The 17,250-nt window shown below is 50.7% G+C and overlaps 2 protein-coding genes across 2 annotated transcripts in view; both read right to left on the reverse strand.

Annotated features, from left to right (window-relative positions):
- DNAH9 (dynein axonemal heavy chain 9) overlaps nt 1-1,836 on the reverse strand; it is a 209,062-nt gene extending 207,226 nt beyond the window's left edge. Inside the window, exon 1 of the mRNA XM_080393177.1 lies at nt 140-1,836. Within this exon, the coding sequence (XP_080249303.1) occupies nt 140-505 (366 nt within the window). The 5' untranslated portion in view covers nt 506-1,836. The remainder of the gene's footprint in view (nt 1-139) is intronic.
- Nucleotides 1,837-1,982: 146 nt separating this feature from the next.
- Nucleotides 1,983-16,195, reverse strand: ELAC2 (elaC ribonuclease Z 2). Its single transcript, XM_080393192.1, has 24 exons — nt 15,867-16,195; nt 15,738-15,788; nt 15,593-15,663; nt 14,828-14,892; nt 14,089-14,146; nt 13,509-13,577; nt 12,832-12,990; nt 12,269-12,327; nt 11,530-11,588; nt 11,369-11,441; nt 10,216-10,328; nt 9,469-9,567; nt 9,128-9,266; nt 8,964-9,049; nt 7,793-7,902; nt 6,735-6,831; nt 6,160-6,298; nt 5,433-5,471; nt 5,164-5,273; nt 4,612-4,711; nt 4,410-4,530; nt 4,141-4,219; nt 3,250-3,394; nt 1,983-2,545 (listed from the first exon to the last, which is right to left on the reverse strand). Exons 1-24 carry the CDS (start codon nt 16,166-16,168, stop codon nt 2,303-2,305), a joined length of 2,586 nt encoding a protein of 861 aa, XP_080249318.1. The 5' UTR covers nt 16,169-16,195; the 3' UTR covers nt 1,983-2,302.
- Nucleotides 16,196-17,250: the final 1,055 nt, after the last annotated feature.

The raw sequence follows: 17,250 nt of genomic DNA on the forward strand, positions 1-17,250 counted from the left end.
ACCGCTGATATGCACCGGGATGCAGGAGCAGTTACCGAACCCCGAAAAGCCTCACGGGCAGGAGGCACCATGAAGCGTGGAGCCGGGGTACGAGCGCGCCCCCGAGGCCGCGGTTCCCCTGCGCCAGCCCGGCCCTTACCTCCTCCACCAGGGCGGCGAAGTGCCCCAGGGCATCGGCGGGCAGGTCCCCGCAGAGCAGCTCCCCGGGGCCGGCGCCGGGGCCCCGGAGGAAGAAGAGGGCCCTGGGGCGGGGGGCGGCGGGCGGCGGGGGCGGCCCCAGCACCAGGTCCCCGCCCGGGCCGCGCCAGGCCAGCAGCGCCGGCCCCTCCGCACCGCGCAGGAAAGGCCGCAGCGCCCGCGCCGCCGCCCCGCGCTGCCGGGGCACCCCCAGCGCCCGCGCCACGCACCGCACCAGCCGCTCCGCGGCGGCATCGGCGTCCGGACCGGCGTCGGGACCGGCATCGGCGTCGGGACCGGGCTGCGCCGCCGCCGCCGCCTCCTCCATCCCGCCGGTGTTTGCGGGGAGGAGCCGCCGTTGCCCGGGGGACGCGGCCCGGGCAGGAGGGGGGGCCCCGCGGCACCGGCCCCCGGCTCGCCTGGGAGACGCTGCGTCCCCGAACGGGGGATTTCACGCCGGCATCCCACCGGGACAGCTCAGGCCCCCCCGGGTGGCTCGGCGGGGCACGTCCCTGCCGGACCCCGCATCGTGCCGCTCCCCACCGCCACCGTACTCACACGGACCGCCTGGGACGGCAGCTGCCGCGCCGCGCTCCCAGCACTGCCGTACTCGCGTAGTACTAACGCCTTTACGTGGGAAACTGTTCGTTATTTCTAAACAAAAGACCCTTCCTCCCCTGTGAGAGAAGCACGGGGATCCTGTGCAGTCCCAGGCTGCTCAACTCACCTTGCAGCAACCGTGACCCCTCAGCAACACCCCGTACCCTACTGACACCTGTGCCATCCCACTTACACCTGCACCACATCAAGTAGTCAGTCTTTCCCCAGCCCCCTGCTATCCTTACAAGCCCAGCAGCCCTTTTCTGTAGTACCCAGCTGTGTCAATTACCCAGTTTCTGCTTTAGACAAGCATATTAAAGCACAGCTAATTGACAAAAGATGCTTTCCTGCCAGTTTCTGTCTTCAATTTTCCATCACCCTGAAATGAAGTCTTAAATCTTTAATATGTGCTGGCATCATTTGCTGAGCAGCACCTGGGGGCCCGGTGCCTTTGAGGTCCCATCTAAAAATTAACTCCTTAATTGAAAAAGTGCAAAACTACCCCTCCTGCAGCACCAAAAACACTCCTCTTAACCACAGACCTTCCACATATTCACCTGCTGTGCCAGCTTTCCTGTCCTCCACAGCCAGAACTGGAATCTGGTTGAGGAAACTCCTGGTTGTCTGTTCTGGAGTCATTTGAAAGCCACCCCCAGCTGCAACCAGCTTTGACAAGCGGAGCTCCTGTCCATAGAGTAACAGAGGCAGATAGGATTTTGCTGGCATGAAACACAGCCAGAACAGGGATAAGGCTCCGTCATCAGGGCGAGATCCTGGTCTCCAGACCAATGCTGTAATGCAGAAACAACCAGCTGAGCTCATTCTCTGGAGAATTCAGGTATTTGTTTTCCCTCACTAAATCCCCTTTAGCCATCTAAACCAAACACTGCCTCCTCCTGGGCTACCTTGAGTGGTTTATTCAGATTCTAAATAAAGATTTTGGAAAACTGATCTTACGAGGCAGGGAAAAAAACCAAACCAGCCGAGAAAAACAAAACAGGAACACAGTAGCATTCACAACGCTAATTTAGCCTAAAAATTAATTGGGTCCCGTTTTATAGAGGAATTTCCTCCTATGATCTGGGTTCTGCTATCTAGTTACATTCCTCATAATCCAGAGACCCGTCCACCTTATTCTGGTGGATCCACAGCCCCTCAAAGGCTTTTCAGACCTCATCTCCTGGCAAAGGTCACAACTGCTGCTGTTACATTATCAAGGGTTTATAGCATAAAACCAGAAATTAATACCAGAGAGAACATCATTTTGGCTAAAATAAAAATGACACATGGACTGGTGAGACCCAGGAACAGGAACTGTATGGGCAGATACCGCTGCCACAAGGACTCGTGCTGCTAACAGCCTCTCTTGGTAGCTTCAGCCCATGGAGATCCACCGATGACCAAGCAAACCCAGATGCTGAGGCCAGCCCCATTTTCCACAGTGCCCTTGGCACCGCGCACTCCTGAGGTCTGCAGAGAGCAAGGCACCCTCCTACAGAGAGGTGCATTCTCAACCTTGTTTCTTTCAGTTTACTGTTTTAAGCTTCTTGTTCGGTAGTTCCTGATGGTTCTTGGCTTGTTTCCGTTTCTGGCCTAGTGCTTCCTTGTTCTCACCACCAGCCAGTTTGTCCAGGACTATAGCAGCCTCCTTTAGCAGCCGCATCTCCCGTTTTTCCTTCCGCTCCTCCATTTCCACTATGTCATCCGCAAACAAAGCCTTCAGAGGTGGGATCAGCTTCGGGATGGTCGGAAAGTCACCAAAACGTACCTGAAATACATCAAGAACAGGAGCATCCGCGTGAGAATTGCTTTTTGTTCTCCTTCCTTCCCCTCTTTTGCCCATGCAGCTGGCAGGGCACTGCCTCTTCCTCTGCACAGCACAGAGGAGCCTGAGTCTTACAATTTTCAGATGCATTGACATTAGCGGGCAGGTCATTATTTTGAGTCCTACAGCAGTCAGCCCACAGATCCCGTAAGCCAAGCCATTTACATATTTTCTTCACAAGAAATGACGCAGACGCTGTACAAGTTCTGATTGATTATGAGCTATTCTCACTGCTACAACTGCGTTCAATCCAATAGCAGCAGCTTTTGGCTCCTGGATGCCTTCTGCAGAAAGCCATTAAAGAAGCACACTAATTGAGAAAGGAGTGGGAATGGAAGCAAGATTAAGTTTTCAACTGGGAGTAGCAGGTACAGAACAGAGGTGACATGAGGAAAGTACCCAGCAAGTTAAGAGTGGACTTCTGTTCCAAAGAGCCATCGGCACCTGTGTTGCTCTGTGCCGTTTCCCCACACTGCTGTGATGCCTGCTGCCAGTAGTGAGAGGAGCTATTGCAGAGGGGACTTACTCTTCAGAAGGAGATGGTGTATCAATACATTACTTACAAGTGCAGAACTTAATTCATGAGCAGCCACCCCAAAGTAACACTGAACCTTTCCCCACAGTCTGGCTTAAAGCTCTCTACTCACCCTCATGTGATCAAATGCAATTCCAACCTTCTCACTGAAGTCTTCACTGAACAGTGGGATCTTGGCATATCTCTGACTGAAGTGATTGAGCATAATGAACTCTGCGTTCATCTTCATCCCAGTCTGGATCGCCTGGGAGGTTGTGCTGCAAAAGGAACAGGTCACACCAGGCTGACTAGAACTGCCTCTCCAACACAGCACGGCAGGCTGCTCTGCATCAAAGATCATACCACACCAACAGCCAGCACTAGATACTACCCAACACTTGCCAAGCACAGGGTGGCCCTGCTCTCTGCAGGTGCATCCAGATGCCTCTGCCTTTGGCAGACTGCACTGGTGGCAAGTCTCTGAGCACAGGAAGGCAGCTGTAATTACTTGGAGCTCTGCATTTAAGAGCTCCTTAGAACTGGGGACAAGGGCTTATTCAAACACTTGTCCTAGGGGTGCCAGCAAACCCAGCTTTCTTACACTGTAATTCAATGTAATTCTGAGAAGCTGTTCTCAGGTCTCCCCACTTTTGCTGGGGGAAGCATTCTGTAACACTGGGTATAGTGGTCAGTTTGAATTGCACAGCTGCAGGAGTAAAATAACTCTTGAGCTTAGTCCTAAAATGTAATCAAGCAGAGGGCCCTTCCTTTGGGCTTGTCTATTTGTAGAATTGCTATCATCTACTTCAAAGCTTTCCCCATTTCTCTATGGGGATGTTCAGAGGACCCAAGAGAGTTAAAGAGCTGGTGCAATGAGCAACATGCCCTTTTTAGTGCTGAAAATCTCTACGCACACCAGAACCATCTACAGGACTTGGGCCCTTCACCACCACCTCCAAGGACAAAACTCAGAACTCAGCATCTGTGCCTTCCTAACAGTGATAGACAACGGAACACACCCCACCTGTGTGTCTTCTCTATAGCTTCTTTTTCCATGCCGTCTTCTAATGTTGCTTCATGGATCAGCAGGGTAGCGTTTTTACCTGTGTAATCATATATTCAATCTTCAGTTTAATACAGACTAGTTCAGCTGCCTACGTGAACTCTCATTTCCTCCCCTAACCCTCGTGTTGCAGGCCAAGAGCCAAGGGTTTGGGGATGCCTGCTTCAGATGCTAACAGTCTGAGACCTTTTGCCAAGAGATATTTCAAGCAGAGGGTTTTTGTTACCTACCCATTTGTACTAAGGCCATGCAGGGCATTGTGTCACCAGAATAGACTACTTTCCAGCCAGATTTGTGGATCATTGAACATGCAAAAGCATTTTTACAGTGCTGGACTTCACAAGTCTGAAACTGAACAAGGATACGGGTGTTAGACCTCAGGTCCCCTCTTGCCCCTCACAAGCAACTGACCCTACCAGATCATCAGCTTACCTCAGCCAAGTCATAGTTCTCTAACAGAGAGCTAACAAACCATTTGGCTTTAGGTTTGATGTTCTCGCAGCCTTTCACAAGAGACCGGGAAGCAATCATCCTGTGAGGGAGGGGAGAAGAGAGAACTAAGGACAGGTACAAAGTAAAACCTGCTCTTATCTTCAAGCAGCCTATTTCTGCCATTTCTCCTCAGTTTAGCACCTTATGAACACATTACTTTCATACACTCATCTGTTTTAACCCTTGCTTTCACTATGCAGTGCCCCAGGAACTCGTCCAACTTCCTTCCCTTCCCACTGTCAAATACTCTCTTCCAGGAATCTTTTTTCACTTCCCAAGGAAAAGGAAAGCCTGCATGTAAGCCTCTCAAGTAGCACAACTGAGTAACAAATCCTATCTTCCCCCTTTGCAAACAGCACATCCTAGTTCAACACATGGTGCAAGGAGTCAAGAGCACCTTCAGCAAAGGGGTGTGGGGAATGGATGGCAGTAGTTTGCCTTGAATAAGGATCCAGCAAGGACATTTCTTAATACACCACACAGAACACTCACTTGATGTCTCCGAGAATCTTTTCACAGTGGTTGTGATACTCGTATAGCCATGGCATGATCTGTTCAGGTGCTACCAGAAACAGGGGGCTGAAAGCCTGACCAAGGGCTGCCTGGAAAAGCAAAGGCAGGAGGTAAAAAATTAGTACAGGGTGTATACCACATCAGAGAGAAGAAACACCTAGGGAAATGATGGTGCTTCACCACTCAGAAGTTCCCCACCCCTCACTCCAATGCAAGTTCAGGAGCAGTGAAACAACAACACTACTTACAAAAGCTCTCCGCCTCTCCATCAGGATGTTCACTAACCCCTACAAAGGGAATAAACACAACAGCAATGAGTAGTCAGAAATACCTGAAGTGTAGGTGGCAACAATGCTACTGCAGATCAGCAAGCTGCTGTTTTTCAAAAAAACTGTATAGTCACAAATATACGATTACTGCTTTCCCAGTAACTGCAGCTGGCTGAGCTGCAGTAACACTGTCAAAGTAGCTCTGACACTACACTGTCACACACCCCAAGCTGGTGGCCAGCAGCTCACAACACAAGCCCCTCAGCCCTTCCCAGTGCTGCTGTGTCTGCTCCCAAAAGAAGGGTGGAGAGCAGAAAGTCCCTACCCAACACCTCAGACCCAGTGTGGTTTTCAGACACAAGACAGCAGACCAGCAAACAGCCGGCCCTGGTCAAGCCCAGTCTAGAACAGACCAACTGGTCCTTCCGTGACTATTATTTGCAAAGCACTGAAGGAAACAGAGTTGGACACTGAAAAATTACAACTCTGGATGATCCCAGCAAGTCTGCAGGGACCCCAACAAGAAGGGAGAGAGGATTAGAAACACAGACAGATTCAGTAGTGCCTGGGAATTGCAAAGGGGAAGTGCAGCCCCAACAGCAGCGCAGCCGACATTCATCAGCCGCAGCTACATCTGCATACATACAAACAAGCAGCAGAGCATGCCTTCACAGAACCCCTTCTCCTTCTAACACAGCCAACCTACCGAATGATGATCAGTATGCATGTGAGACACGAACACAGCTACTATGTTACACAGCACTTGGTCAACTTGCTCTCCATAATGGCGACAGAGCTGTCCAAACGTTCCTTCTCCACAGTCCAAGAGCAGAGATCGGGTAGGGCTGGCAAGACAAGTCACAAAGAAGTTTAGCAGCCACTGTATGAGCTCTGACCAGGGCCCATTCAGGGAGGGGGATCTTTTGGGTTGGAAGTCAAAGAGCTCTCAGTGCTCTACACCTCTAAATGCTACTCCAGTCCTGCCAGCCAAGGGTTTAGAAAGGCTGTTCTGTCTGCATAGCTCATTCTGGTCCTGCGTTGAAGTTGAACACACCCTTGGAGCAGATGGTAAAATGAATGAACGTTAAATGTTGGGCTATACAGATGGCTCTCAAGTCTTCTCCACCTACAGAAGACAGGTGCCTGAAACTGAAGTCCTGCAGGTGCCACAATAGAGGCACTCTCCCTGCATCATCAACGCACTGGTCAAAACAGCCTTTGGGTAACACCCTCTTGAGACACTGAGCCTCTCCAAGCAGAATGCATGGCACTGGGATTTACCTGGTATTCACTAGCGTGGAACTGACATTTCGAATTTTCATTGGAATGGCAGATCCTGTTCCCAAGAACACAATTTCAGGATAAGCACCCACATTTCCTGGAGAAAACAGACAAGAATTTGTAAGTGAATGTTACCCACATACTGCCCAGTCAGATGGCATTTAGTTCAACAGCCTAGTAACTCCAGAGTCTAAGTGTCCAGCACATTCATTACTGCCTCCCTCAGCCCCTGGCTTTCCTACAGCAGCAAGGTTTACAAGGGAAGACAGAACAAGCACCAGGAGGGGCTGGTGGGGAACACGAAGCTGATGGAGGAGAAGCTCAGTATAACTGGGCAATGTGCGCTTGTAGCCCAGATAGCCAACCATGTCCTGGGCTGCACCAGAAGAAGTATGGCCAGTGGGTCGAGAGAGGTGATTCTCCCCCTCTACTCTGCTCTTGTGAGACCCCCACCTGCAGTACTGCATACAGCTCTGGGGCCCCCAGCAAACAGACATGGACATCTTGGAATGAGTCCGGGGCAGCCATGAAAATGATCAGAGGGCTGCAGCACCTCTCCTATGAAGACAGGCTGAGAGAGCTGGGCTTGTTCAGCCTGGAGAAGAGAAGGTTCCAGGCAGACCTTATAGCAGCTTTCCAGTACCTAAAGGGGCTGACAACGAAGCTAGAGAGGAACTTTTTACAAGGGCGTATAGTGAAAGAACAAGGGGTAATTGTTTTAAGCTGGATGAGGGTAGATTTAGATTAGATGTCAGGAAGAAATTCTTTGCTGTGAGGGTGGCGAGGCACTGGCACAGGCTGCCCACAGAAGCTGTGGATGCCCCATTCCTGGCAGTGTTCAAGGCCAGGTTGGATGAGGCTTGGAGCAACCTGGTCTAGGGGAAGGTGTCCCTGCCCATGGCAGGAGGGGTGGAACTAGATGATTCTATGACTTAGGAGCACCTTTTAGGCAGCAGGAAAACTGCATGTTCACAGCTTTGTCTGGGCTCTGAAGCAGCAGGTCCCCAAGACCTCCTGCTTCCCATTACACTGATCCAAGACAAGTTGTTGATCCTTACCTGGTACAGCAGACAGGCTCTCTTTGCACTCCTTTACACGAGTCTGGAAGTCAGGGAGATCCAAGGCTTCACTAACAAATGCTTCGTGATCACAGACAGTCACAGCATCTCTGAAACAAGAAATGTATCAGGATGAGGCAGGACAGGAACTCAGAAGACAGCATTTTCCAGAGCAAAATGCCACATTACTGTGCCAAAACAGCCTAACCACAAGGGGTCAAATGCTCCTTCCAAGTTCGTTTTGGGGGGTGGGGGAAGATACATCCATGAGCGTGGCGTGTGCCAGAAAGGCCTGACTGGGGTGGGCCATGCCACAGAAACAATCACAAACAGTGACTGCACTGAACTGAAGAAGCTCCTGCACTAGTACTATGCTGCCCTGCGCTGTCCGGACCCAAGGAGCTGCCAGACACTAGAGGGCACCGCAAGGCAGCTCAGAGACTCCTGGAAAGTAACGGCCACCGAAAAGGGCTCCAGGCACCACTCAAAAGCGTAAGAGACCTGTGCTCTGGTCCTACATCACAGCATATGCAGTACTGCAAGCCTTCAGACACCTTCAGCAGAGAAACTTGAGCTCTTCTTGGCATCTGGGACCTCCTAATCAGCCCAACAGACAGAAATTTGAGCCATGGCAGCTGGTATCCCCTTGTACCACGTGGTCCCCTGTCCTTAAGATCCTCACCGAGCAGCTTCATCTGCTTGTCCACATAGCAAGCAACAGTAAAGACGGCAACTGTTTAACCACCTGGGGCTTTTGGCTCCGACACCGTTTGAAGACCCAGAAAGCCTAATAAGACTCTCACTGGGCTCCCCAAAAAGTCTCTCCTTGCCACCCCACCTGCTCTGCCACAGCCATGGCTGGGTGCACAGCATCATATGAGGTCAAACCAAAGGACAGAGGAGCACATGAGGCTGCAAAAGCAAGGGACAGAAACAATAATCCAAACCACTGGCCAGGTGGTGTTTTCACTGCTTCACTCATCCGTGCCCTACACCTTGACTGAGACTTTAAAGTACAGCGACACACCCCTCAAGACACAGTTGATAGCACAGCTGCCAGTAAGAATCTGCAAAGGATGCTGACACCACCCTGCCTCAGCACAGACTCACAACTGAACAGCTGCTTCAAGCCAACACCCAAAACCCTGGCAAGTCAGAGATTCCCACTGACCTCTGCCAATCCTGTTGTGGTCTCAAGTGGTATTTCAAGAGGCACTCTCCTCGAACAATGGGCACGCTACACACAGCCTCTTCTTCCTACAGGGAGAAGAGTGACATTTAACACCTTCTTTGCTCAGGGGCACGAGGTACACAGGCAAGCAGGGCCTGGCCTACCTTGCTCTGGTAGGTGGTGAGCAGAGGGAAGATCTCTGGGTGGATGAGGTTCAGCTGAGTTTGGATCTTGTAGCTGCGTGGGTTGTGCACCGCAGAGCAGTTTTCATTGAGCACCAAGTGCTGAGTTCCAGGTCCAAATCTGTAAGACGACAATAAAATGCACAACAGCTTCAGCCCCATGTTAGAGTTGGGCATATGCATGCACCTGAGCCACTAGCTAAATTCTCATCCGAGCCAGCAGTCCTGCTGTCAGCTAACAGCTATTTCTACTCCGGGAAAAACATAAAAACATGCTGCTGCCCAGCAGTGGTAGGCAACCAAGTAATCAGAAGATCACATACCTTTCCAGCCATTGCTGGTAGCGGCTGTCTCGAAGCACTGACTCTGGAGTCATGTGAATAATCAAGGCCACCTGGTTCTCAGGGAGTCCCTCCTGGTACCTGGGGCACATTCAAATAAAGAAATACCTGTGCTTCAGTCCTCCATCACCCTGGCATCCCCTCCCCTCTCCCATCTTGGTGCTACTAGAGATGCCGCCCTTGAAACAGGCAAAGTACGGATCTTAAGAGCACAGCCCAGGACCTATAGGCTCCTCATCACGGTAGGTGTAAGGTTCAAGACTCAAGCCCACTATTTGCTGACACCTCCACTCTTCCCCCCAGGGCAGTTCCTCTCCTCCAAGAGCAACATCATCTGCAGAACCTTTCAGGAGGCCAACAGGCTTCTGCGTAAGCCCTGTGGAGACGTTACATGCAGCCCAGGCTTCCACCACACATGGAAGCAGCAATGTCTGCACTGCTCTGCAGCAAGACACCAGTGCACACTTCCTTCTCAAGAGGCCCCTGAGGGAAGGGAAGACATGCCTGGGACAGCTATAGAATCCCACATGTCCTGCACAGACCTGCCCTTCTTAAAATGTTCAAAATGCACCACTAAGCCTTTCCTGCATCTCTAGCTCCTTAACAGTGCCAAACAGCTCAGACATCAATCACAAGAACCAACACATCTAGAACAGAACAAGAATTTCTTTGGCAAAGCTCAGCACAAACGTCTTCCCCCAAAGACCCCAGGTCACTCAGCCCCACTACCTTCGGAAGGTCTCGTTTTCACAGACTGCATCCACAAAGCCCTCGTGAGGACACTCCAGCACAATGAACACTGGGCCAGGATCAGTAGGGGTGCACAGTTCTTCAGGAAAGAGCTGCGGGCAGATACGCAAAGACCACACCACAATCAAGCTATACACATTCAGCTCCTTCGTGCATCATTGTGTCCAACTCTTTTGGCAGCTGCTCCATCAGCCATCTCCCTGCAGGCAGCTCCAAACCAGCTCTTGCAATGCTCAGCAAACCCAGCCAGCACAGTTGTTCTTCCCCTTCTGCTCCCATTACACAAGTACATTTTGCTATGTAACAACAAATCCCAACTCCAGTCTCAGAGCAAACCTCAGCCTAACGTAAGGAAGGGAATTTCAGCAGCTCCTAGGTTCCCACAGCAGACTTAGATGGTGGCAAAAGCATGCTTAAGAAAAAAAGCCTTTGTGCAATTCTTATAACACAAGCATATGTCAGTCCTATCTCCCAGGTTATGATCTTCACTTACAGATCACCTGGGACATGGCCAGAGCCAGCTCTGCCTCTCATTTCAGACCAGTGTTTGAGAGATTAAGATCATGCACACAGGAACCATTGAACTTCTCTTGGTCTAAGAGGTGCAGGCAGAGTAAGGAGGGAATGATAGCTACACAGGCATTCAAATTCCAGACTTAAAACGTGCAGGGATTAACTCTACTAGTTCACTCCTATACTTCTATCAGCTTTGGGAAGGGGAGATGAAAAAGCTCTGACGAACAGCAGATATACAGCCATAGTCACAAATGAGAATTTCAGAGCAGACTTCCCTAATCATATTCCTGCAACAGGCCTAGACATGCCCTGCACCAGAGCCACATTCAGCAACAACTTGGGGCAGGAACAGGGGCCAGTCACTAACCAAAAGTAGCCACTCAAAGCTCAAAAACAGCAATCCCCATGCCAACCTCTTAGCAGGGATGAGAGGGAATAGGCAGACCACCATCATCCAACCTTGCCTCAGGAATGGGTATAAAAAAAAAAATCTAACAAAACACATCCCAATACCTACTGGGAGGCAAAACATTCTGCACAAAATGATTGTCACCCTGGGAGCCCACTGAAGGAGGGACAATGGCAAAGCCAGAGCAGAAAGCAGAAAACATCTTACCTCTCTGCCTTCAAAAGTGATTCTCTCCCCATTTTTGAGGGCTGTAATTATGGGAAGAATGGCTGGAGTTCCGCTGAAAACAAGGGCATTGAAATATTTAGCTTGCCAACATCAACATGCCTGGTGTTGTCCCGTTCCCCAGGCTGGGATCTTGTACTCACACTGGCAGGCCCATCTCTTGTGCTTTAACTGCTAGGAATTTTCCCTTCTTTGGGTGAATCTGAAAGGAGTTAAACAGAATTATCAGCCAAATAAAGAGGGCCAGGAAACAAGAACCACATACTTCCAGTTTAAATGTTCCCCAACAAGCCAAGGGAATTTCTTTTCAGTTCCACAGCCACTAGTCTAATTTACCCCTAAAAAGCTTTTACTAGACTTTCTGGTTTCCAAGATCACGCTGCTGCTTCTTGCTTCCTTCTTTAGCCAAGTAGGCAGGACACGCTTCCCTACTGTAACCACTAAACAAAAACTGAACCCGTATACTCTTAACTAGCTGTCCCATGAACACTTCTAAAAAACATGTTTCCGGTTCTTACACATTCCTACTCATGCTGCAGTTACTCTGACCTTTGAAATACAGAATCACAAAATACGTTCAAAGTCCTGCTTGAAAATGCTATCTCCAGTTAAATCTACTTAGCGAGATAAAACAACATGAGGAAGCACTTCTTTACCAAGAGGCCAGTCAAACACTGGATTGGAGTCCTTAGAGAGGTGGTTTATGCCTGAAGCCTGTCAGTGTTTCAGAGGCATTTGGACAATCCCCTTAACAATACACTTCAATTTCTACTCAGCCTTGAAGCAGTCAGGCAGTTGGACTAGATGATCATCACAGGCCTTTCCAACTCTATTCTATAGCCTATTTTACATTGGTTTAGAGATCTTCGTGTCCGAGCTTACTTTACAAAGGAAAGCCATCACCAGGTCAAGATGCCTGCTTGCATGCTTCTCTTTGTCACCTGTAAAAGAAAGCAAAACAACTCAGAATCATCACTATCATTTTTCTTTAAGCCAAAATGTGTCAATGTTTGCTAAAGCATTAAGAGGAACAGTGTCACCCAGCCCATTTGGAACCCAGCAGCAAAATGTTAAGAGCACCTAAGCCCTGAGAGCCCACGGTTTCAGCTACAAGAAACAAAATAAAGTTCAAGACTGAAAAATAATCAACCACAGCATCCACTCGTAATTAAATTACAAAGGCTGAAGCACCTACTCCAGTCAGGGGCAAACTACTGCAAGGAGTAATCACACCCCAAGTAGGAATCACATTCAATTTCTAGGCCTTATTAGTTCTGCATCAACTTCCAAAATACCAGAACTCATTCTGCTCTATGTAATTCTTCACCTGAGCAGAATTCTCTACAGATCTCACTTCCAGAGGGCAAACTGCTCACAGGACAAATGGACATCCTTAATTTGGCATTATTTCACTAAAGCTGAAAAGGTCATTCTGTTTTCTTCACCTGTTTTCTTTGGGCTTCCTTCTTCCTTGCCTTCCTCCAAGCTTCCTTCCTGTGCAGTTCTTGGAGATCCAGGCCCTGTGTCCCCTTTAGGGCTATTTCCACCTTGGGTTGATGCTCCAGGACTCTGAGGCAATGTACTTACAGTAGCTAGTGGTTTTCCTGTCCCAAATCAAATAAAACTAGACAAAGATCACTCAGTCAAAAGGGACAGCTAAGAAAAGCATAAGTAGCATTCCCTCTTCAGTGACACTCATGTTTAAATGGCACCAGAATACAGAGCTCTTCCCCCAAGTCTGACTTGCACACGCTAGTCAAACATTTCAGAAGCTATCCATCGTCTAAGTCCTTCACATTCTCTCAAAGCTGCTAAACTCTGTCAAGTCTGTGCCTGTACTCCAGATATCACAGTTTCCAGCAGCAAGAAAACTCAGATGGCTAAGCAAGCCGAATCCAGTGAAGTTTCACATGTCACTCTATACAGCCACACCTAAAGGAACAAACCAAGACCCTGACTCAGCAGGTCTTCTTTCTTTGAAAGAGAACCTTCTTCTGAGAAAAACATGCAAATTAACAAACCTCTCCTTACTCAGGCCTGCAAACAGAAACCACTCCTTTAACAATAAGCATAATTACTGAATAAGTGCTTCTCCTGTCTAACCGCCACATCACATGCTCACCTGTAAGAGGTATTTGGTAGACTGTCATCGTCTCATCCTTATACTCAGGCTCTGTGTGCAACTGCACAGCTGAAAAGAGTACCAAAACTGGCATTAACAAATTAATAAGGAGATTCATACTCTACAATACTTTAAATCAGGAAAATACCTTTTCCTCTTTCTTAAAAAGACCCTACTGCATGTCACCCTTCCCTTTCTCTGCCCAACTGCAAAAATCAATGAATAATTCAAGTTCTTAAGAAACCATTATCCACAAAAAGGATGATGATACCACTGTAAGAGTTCACTGGCAGACTCTCAAGCAAACCGCCTGTACAGTGCTTTAAAACCAAATGCTGTCTACTGGTCAGACAGACTGGCAGCAACCTACCAGAAACAGAGCTGTAAACACTGGGTGTTTTCCAAGACGGCTCTTGTGATGTTTTTGAACAGTGTATCACATCCAAACAAATGTTTAAAACTTTCTTTGAGCAGACCTAAACCAGAGGCATTTATTCTGAAGTTATTACTGTTCAATGCAACCTTGGCTGCAGCTGAAACAAAAAGTTCATATTCCGCCACACATCACTGACCTACGTACCTAAATCCATCCTTTTTAGGGGCCCAGGAAAGAGTCGAATGGCTTTCAAGTAGTTTTGCTGGAAAAGAAACAGTGTATCAGGAGGCCCTGCCCAAGCAGGGCAGTTACAGTTACCCCCAGTACAGTTACTTTCACTATAGTCAAACGCTCAATGCCCAGTCAGGCAAAAACTGGGCAGCACATACACATAGCCAGCCAGAAAGCACCGGGCAGGTGCCCCGCCTCCAGCAGGCACTGCTCATTTAGAAAGAGAACATAAAACACAGAACCACTCGCCCCATCCCTTCTATAAATATAATTAGTCAGCAGAAACCACAAGGAAGTAAAATAATGCTGATTGGAAATTTTCACCCTACACATGCCATTAGGCTGGCAGGGATCACATTAAGCAGGAGATCTGAGACCAAGTTTCTATTAAAAGAAAATGGGAAGGGAGCAGACGGGAGAACAAAGGATGCCCTTTTTCCAAAACATGATTTACCAGAATATTAGCTTAAAAGACAGCTTTAGGGAGCTGAAGTCCGATGCCGTCCTGCATATAACCGAAGAGATTTGCTTTTTAAAGCCAGCCCTTCTGGCAGAACCTTCAAGCTGGCACTACCTTCAAGCTGGCACTAACTCAGACTAACATTTTACACCTGCACGATGTTCACTCCTTTGATACCAGCTCTCCCAATTCCAAGGTAAGACTTAGCATTTGAAGGGTTTGTTCTCCCTTCTGCAAGCTTCCTCTACTTACCAGCTTTGGTGGCCCTAGGAAAACACATCTTTGAAGCCCCACTGCCTTTAAGGTGAGAATCATACCTAAAAGCAAGCAGAGAAACAGCTCTACCACTGGCCCGCGGATCATACAAGACCCCTCTCAGCACTCAGGACTGCTGGGCCTCTCCGTGAAGGCCAGAAATGAACTCTGATCCAAATTCAATTTTGTCTCAGCTTTCCAGCTGCTTCAAAAAGTCAGGTATCTCTGCAGATAAAAAAGGTATCTAGAGATCTTGACAAGTCACAATTTGGAGCAAGTTACCTGAACAGATTGTTAATCTCCTCCTTTCTTGGAGGTTTCCAGAATTTTAATGGACAAGATCCTAAGTGACCTGTTCTATTCCCACCCTGCTTTGAGGACAGGGGTGGGCCAGAAACCTTTGTAGGTCCCTTTGAATTCAAACTAGTCCAACTCCCGAACAGCTCCCTGCTGACAATGCAACACTGGTAATGCCTTCTGCTGTAGATTTAAGATAAAAAGCCAGGCATGCTGGTGAGGCAGCGTCTCTACCACCCCATATTCACGCACACCATAGTGGAGACCACACCACAGCGGGAAGCACCGCAGAGCCCCACGCACAATCAGGAGCGCTCTGACAGTGCCTCTCCTCTCTCCACTGCTACAGTAGAGCCCCCCCCCGCACCACCCATCAGGCAGCCGGCACGGCGACCACCCCTGGCCTTGCCAGCTGCTGCCTTGGGCTGGGCTGCGCCGGGGGCCCCCAGGCAGGGCCCCGCTCACCTGGCAGCCCACCGACGTTAGCCCAGGCCACTCGGCTGAGGAAGATGCTGTCCAGATGGGAGATCTTCAGCCTGAGAGACGAGACGAGGGTGAGCAGGGAGCGATGCGGCCCCGGGACGCCCCCCACCCCGACTCCCCAACTTACTTGTGCTCCTGCATGGCCCGCTGCGTGCCCTCGCCGCAGTTGAAGAGATACCTGAGGGGAAGAGGCGTCAGGGCAGGCCGTGCCGGGCCCCCAGCCCAGACGGGGGCGTCTCCGCGGCCCCGCACTCACCGGTTGAAGTCAGAGAAGACGTAAACGGCGGCGCCGGCGTCGCGGCTCCCGGCCGCCACCACCTGCACGTAGACGGAGTTGGGCCCCGCCAGGCCCGTGCCCGCACTGCGCCGCCGCTCGCGGGCCCACACGTGCCTCGGAACGTCCTTGGGCCGCCGCGCCGGCCGCGCCGCTGAGGAGGCCCCGGGCTCCGCCATGGCCCCGGGCTCCGCCATGGCCCCGGCCCGGGCCAGGGCCCCGGCACCGGCCGCCGTCACCAGCCGCCCCCGCGCCAGGCCGAGCACACGCGCCAGGGCCCACATCCGCGCGCGTCCCCGAGACGCGCCTTACGTCATCACTAAGCGCAGCGGCTTCAGAGGCCGTCCTCGCCACGTGATGAGGGAGAACCAATAAGAAGCCAGAAATTGCCCCCGGCCACCGGCCAATCAGGAGCCTCTCACGGGCTGGGCCGGGCCACCGTCCCCTATCACGTGACAGGGATTAACCAATCGGAACTGACGCAGTTCTTCTTCAGTCAGGGAGCGCTGCATAGCCACTAGCAACGCTGTAGCCAGCAACGCAGCCATGGCAACGCGGTAGCCAGCAAAGTGGGCCATAGCAACACTGGTGCCTAGCAACGCGGTACCCAGCAGCTTGGGCCCTAGCAATGCAGCACCCAGAACGTGGTACCCAACAATGTGGGACCTTGCAACGCAGCACCCTAGTAACACGGTAGCCAGAAACGAGAGCCCTAGACATGCAGTACCCAGCAATGCAGCACCCAGAAACTTGGGCCCTAGCAACGCAGCACCCTAGTAATGCAGTACCAGCAACACAGCACCCAACAACGCAGCACCCAGAAACTTTGGCCCAAGCAGCACTGTTGCCCAGAACGCGGTACACAGCAACGTAGGCCCTAGCTACACTGGTACCCAGCACTGCAGTATCCCAGCAATGCGGTACCCAGCAATGTGGTACCCAGCAACACAGGCTCTAGCAATGCAGGCTCTAGCAACGCTGGCACCTAGCAAGGTACTCAGCAATGCAGTTCCTAGCAATGCAGGCGCCTAGCAATGCTGTTACCCAGCAGTGTGGGAATCCAGCAGCTGCAGCCCCCAGCACAGCGAGCTGCCCCACCACTGGCTGCCAGGACACAGGCAGGGGCTGGGGCAGGTGGGCAGGTAGTGGGTGAGGGGCCAGGTGGCTTCACAGCACCTGGGAGGAGGAGGAGGAGCCCAGCGAGGAGCAGGAGCTGTTAGGAGCAGAAGCAGCCGGTGAAACTGCAGGCGATGCCAGCCAAGCAGATGGAAAGCAGAGCTGCGCACTCCCTCTCCCTGGTGGTTGTTAGCACCAGGCTGGATAAAGCCCCGATGACCCTCATTTGACATTGGAGCTGACACAGCTT

The sequence above is a fragment of the Falco punctatus genome, assembly GCF_963210335.1.
Source record: "Falco punctatus genome assembly, chromosome: 1".
NCBI classification, from domain to species: domain Eukaryota; kingdom Metazoa; phylum Chordata; class Aves; order Falconiformes; family Falconidae; genus Falco; species Falco punctatus.

Bases quoted from the DNA above. Each gene is read 5' to 3' on its own strand.
- ELAC2 (XM_080393192.1), bottom strand. From the start codon at position 16,168: ATGTGGGCCCTGGCGCGTGTGCTCGGCCTGGCGCGGGGGCGGCTGGTG. The intron at 15,664-15,737 runs GTAAGTTGGGGA...CTCGTCTCTCAG, and splicing joins CGGGCCATGCAGGAGCACAA to GCTGAAGATCTCCCATCTGG. The intron at 2,546-3,249 runs GTGAGTAGAGAG...GATGTATTTCAG, and splicing joins TTGCATTTGATCACATGAGG to GTACGTTTTGGTGACTTTCC.